Source organism: Protomyctophum parallelum (assembly GCF_964188405.1).
Source record: "Protomyctophum parallelum genome assembly, chromosome: 9".
NCBI lineage: Eukaryota > Metazoa > Chordata > Actinopteri > Myctophiformes > Myctophidae > Protomyctophum > Protomyctophum parallelum.
Genome location: NC_139706.1, coordinates 31,538,054 through 31,542,757, shown reverse-complemented (window position 1 = coordinate 31,542,757; position 4,704 = coordinate 31,538,054). Strand labels below are relative to the sequence as shown.

Here is a 4,704-nt window from a genome sequence, read left to right as displayed (position 1 = left end):
GAGCAGTTTTAATGAACCACTTAAACCCTATATAGTTTGTTGACCGGTGTTCCCCCAGAGGCTTGTACTTGGTCCCCTCCCATTTCCCTCTACACCCCTCTACAATTGTTTTCGGTCAAAATAGCCTTTTACATGTGTGAGCTTGTAGATCGGTTATTTTCACAGAATGCTTGCCTATTGAATAGGGGTTCTAGGGGTCATGTGGTTTTTGAAGTGTGATAAATGTTGTCACAGAAATAAATGCATCATAATCCGTTCTTTGTTTTCCCCATTAAAATGACTTTATTAAGTTCAGTTCATCTCCTGATATTTAAACTAGTAATAGGAATCCATGATGCGCCTCATGCTCATGAACCTCATGCTGCTGTCCATGCCCATGTTCTGGAAGTTCCTGTACTCGCCGGGCCTCATGTACATCTGCCTGCCTCTGTATTGGGCCTGCTCGTACATCAGCCAGTGGCCGTCCATCACGTTGCAGGACATGCAGTTGTTCATCTGGTAACGGTCCATGATGTTGTCACAGTCGTCCATCATCTCGTGCATCTGTCCGCCGAAGTTCTCCCTCTCATAGATCTTCATCCTGTAGTTGCCCCTGTGCATGGGGATCATACGGCAGGACTTGATGTGGTCCCTCATGCCCATCATGCTCATGTGGTCGGCGTACTCGCCCCTCCTCATGAAGTACTGGTTGCCCATGTAGTTGTTGCGGTCGTACACCATGAAGCAACCCCTCTCCACCCTGCAGGAGTGGCACCTGTTCAGGTAGGAGGACATGTCAGAGCAGTCGTTCATGCACTCATAGGAGCGGCCCTGGAAGTTCTTCTCCTCGTAGAAGATGATCTTACTCATCATGTTCATACCGGAAGTCATCTTTGTGTGAGAGTTGTTTCAGCTGCTGTTGCTGTGGCTTTGGGTGAACTGACTGACTTTATACCTGCCTGAAGTCATCCTTTTATACAGTACCACCAGTCAGTACAGTACTGTGTCCCAGCCCAGGCAGCTGCCCTGACACAGCAACATTACATAAAAGAGCATAGAGCTCAAATGAGGTTGTTCAGTGTTTCAACCTCAAATAACCTTGAGGTAGCAGTTTAGTGTGACTGCACCTTTAGGTAGAAATGGTCTTTGAATGTAACAAGCATTCTGATTGGCCAGCGGTTTTCAATTATTTTCATTTTATACGCTCTCAGGAATTTGATTATTAAACATCTGCATTACTTAAAGGTATATTCAGTGATTTCACTCAAAAAACCTTAGGTTTCGTTTTTGGCTGTGGGACCCAGCCTTTCGTCCAATCAGGATAGAGAGTCAAAAACGAAACCTAAGGTTTTTTGACCCCCAGGGGTTAACTGGGGACAGGGAGGAACTCCTTATATGGCCAGCACACTCTATAGTAGGGAGGATTATCACAACAAAACAAAAAAATAAGTGATATTTGAATTAAGTGAAATCACTGAATATACCTTTAATTTACAAGAAGTGTACACAGTTAGAGAATGTAGAAGAATTTCTATTTTGATCATCGTTTGCCTGTTATCTTTCCTATGTTACCACATCAATACAGCATGGAATTGTGGACATAATCGTATCCAACATATATAAAACAATATCTTTTTGTTTTGAGTCTGTGATGCTAAATCTCATCAAATGGTGGTCCGTGGCTCAAATGCAGAATAAATAATGGTCCTTGATATGAAAAGGGTTGAAAACCACTGTGATAGGCTGAGGACATAGGTAACTAGAAAAAGTGCCCTTCTTGGCACATATTTTCACCAGGAGGATAGGAGTGTGTGGGATGTTTGGCCAAATGTTAAGGAGTAATATAAACGTGTGTGTGTGTGTGTGTGTGTGTGTGTGTGTGTGTGTGTGTGTGTGTGTGTGTGTGTGTGTGTGTGTGTGTGACGCAGCTTGGCCTGTTGTAGCGCCACCATGAGGCTGATTTGAAAACTGTCAAGTGGCATTTCTTCCTCAGCCTAGTGGGAATATGCATGAACAGTTTCGCTGCAATCGGACACTGCGTTGAGTAGTTGTGGTGATTTGTACAAAACTGGTACAAAGCGGGCTACTCCTGAAAGTTTTTGAAGCCAATCGTAGCTAATCAGGGTGGATTATGAGAAATCAAACAAACTAACATTTCTGTAACAAACTATTCATTTCAGTGGAAGTTAACTTAACTTTCACACTCGCTCACTCTCCTCGCGTCCTCCACTCGCTCCTTAGCCCCGTCCGAAGCGAGGAGGAGAGGATTCGATGCAAGGACAGAGCGGTGGAGTGGATTTGCCTCTAGAATCGGAATGTACTATGTTGTTATTTCAAAGCGACGGTACATTCCGCGATCACTTATGACGTGTATCAATTCAATTCAATTCCAAGGGCTTTATTGGCATGGGAAAACATGCGTTTACATTGCCAAAGTAGAACAATACAATGTGTCACACAGCTGGATCACTGGTAGTAGTACAGAATAGGCAATTCATCAATGTGTATAACGACTATGCCCACATGGTTACACTGTATATATTTAGGTAACATGTGCAACGCTATTTATTCCTGAAATAGTGAATAAGCGCCACAATGCGCAAAACTATATTATATGATTATGAAGGTAATTCCTGACCTGCCCCCTGTCCCTCCTCCGACAGTCTTTGCAAATAACACTATAACAGGAATTAGGTAGTCTCTATGACTTACATATTCAGTTCAGTCCACATATAAATAAATAGATTTTTGTCACCGTAATTCATAGCAGTCTGTGCATTTAGGCATGCACAGAGCAATCAACTAGCTTTTGAGGCAGATGAAGTGCGCACATTGCTGCACAATATAGCCTACTTTATTGTGCTTAAATATCACACAACGCAATAAAGCCAGTGGCTTGTTGTGGTCCTTTCACTTACACATATGTAGGCTACTTTATCATTCTGAAGCTCTATTAAGTGTTTAGTTTTGTGTGTGTGTGTGTGTGTGTGTGTGTGTGTGTGTGTGTGTGTGTGTGTGTGTGTGTGTGTGTGTGTGTGTGTGTGTGTGTGTGTGTGTGTGTGTGTGTGTGTGTGTGTGTGTGTGTGTGTGTGTGTGTGTGTGTGTGTGTGTGTGTGTGTGTGTGTGTGTGTGTGTGTGTGTGTGTGTGTGTGTGTGTGTGTGTGTGTGTGCGTGCGTGCGTGCGTGCGTGCGTGCCCGCATGTGTGTGTTGGGTCAGCTAGTGTATTGGTGTTTTCTGTGCCAGATGTGGAGGAGGAGGACTTACTCACTGGAGAAGGAACATTAAATGTGTACACGTGATGCGGAAATCAGCCACGAGGAGACAAAAAACCCCAAGCCTGCACCTGATGTACACTCGCTCTATGAGCTCTCGGAGAGCCCACTCGGCTCCTCCACTTGGATCCACTCGCCTCCTCGGTAAAGCACATTAACAATTGGAACGTTAACCATTTCCTGGTCAAGCTGGAATGACCCCGAGTGAGCGAGTGGGAGTGAGCGAGTGGCCGAGATTTTGGGTATTGGAATTTGGCTAAAGTCAAATAGATGACTTAGGTAGATAGTGATTTTTCATTTATTCTTTCCAGAAAACCATAAGGTTATGAGTTAGGAAATCATGCTATGAGGCTAATGATTTGTCAACACGTATTAAAAAAAACATATATATAAAAAAAGTCAAACGATCTATTGCTTATTTGCTTGTAGGCATAGTATAGACGGGATGCAAATTCAACAGCTATTTTTCCGGCTATCAGGCATTTAGAGCTGAATTAATAGGTTTGCCAGTGTCAGTGAAATGGTGAAAATAGACGCCCCAATTTGGTATTAATTTATAATACTATACTGTATATTGATCACATGAACGCTACATACAATAGCCTAATAAGTCTCACCATCCGATGAGGACACACCGTATTAATTAAATCTAGCTGTGTCCAGAACAGATCCATTCCCCATTCCGACAGGATAGTGATGTATGAATCCAAAAGAAGAATTTCCCCTCAGTAATCAACATCCATCGGATAGCAGCGTTCCACTAAGTTCAAGTAGGCCTATGCCTTGGATTCCAGCATTGACGCATTTACACATTGTTTACAACCAGTTTAGTGAATCAGCCTATGAAATCATCCTACTTTTCACACCTTGACTATTGTTGCGATGATGTTGACTTAATACTCAATAGTCTCCAAATTGTACTGAAATTATTCTGCATCACCCTACCTATAAGGAGTAGGATCTATACATTGTTTTTAATCACTGCAACCTTAATTTTATTGATAGACTTATTTGATTGCCTTAATGTTTTTATTCTCACTGTGCTTTATGTCATTGTGTTTTTTTCTGTTGCAGCTTTTATTTGATTTTTTCTTCTTTAAGGCCCTTTGTTTTTATATTATTATTATTAGAGCAGTTTTAATGAACCACTTAAACCCTATATAGTTTGTTGACCGGTGTTCCCCCAGAGGCTTGTACTTGCTCCCCTCCCATTTCCCTCTACACCCCTCTACAATTGTTTTCGGTCAAAATAGCCGATTTACATGTGTTGTGAGCTTGTAGATTTTTTCATTTTCATTTTCACAGAATGTTTGCCTATTGAATAGGGGTGCTAGGGGTCATGTGGTTTTTGAAGTGTGATAAATGTCACAGAAATAAATGCATCGTAATCCGTTCTTTGTTTTCCCCATTAAAACAACTTTATTAAGTTCAGTTCATCTCCTGATATTTAAA

The 4,704-nt window shown here is 41.9% G+C and overlaps 1 protein-coding gene across 1 annotated transcript; it reads right to left on the bottom strand.

The window, feature by feature from the left end:
- Positions 1-315: 315 nt before the first annotated feature.
- LOC310864884 (gamma-crystallin M2-like) lies at positions 316-870 on the bottom strand (the record flags this gene model as incomplete). The annotated part of the gene is made up of 1 exon (XM_083773706.1): positions 316-870. The coding sequence occupies one exon, from the start codon at positions 868-870 to the stop codon at positions 316-318; it is 555 nt and encodes a 184-aa protein (XP_083629832.1).
- Between the last annotated feature and the right edge of the window lie 3,834 nt (positions 871-4,704).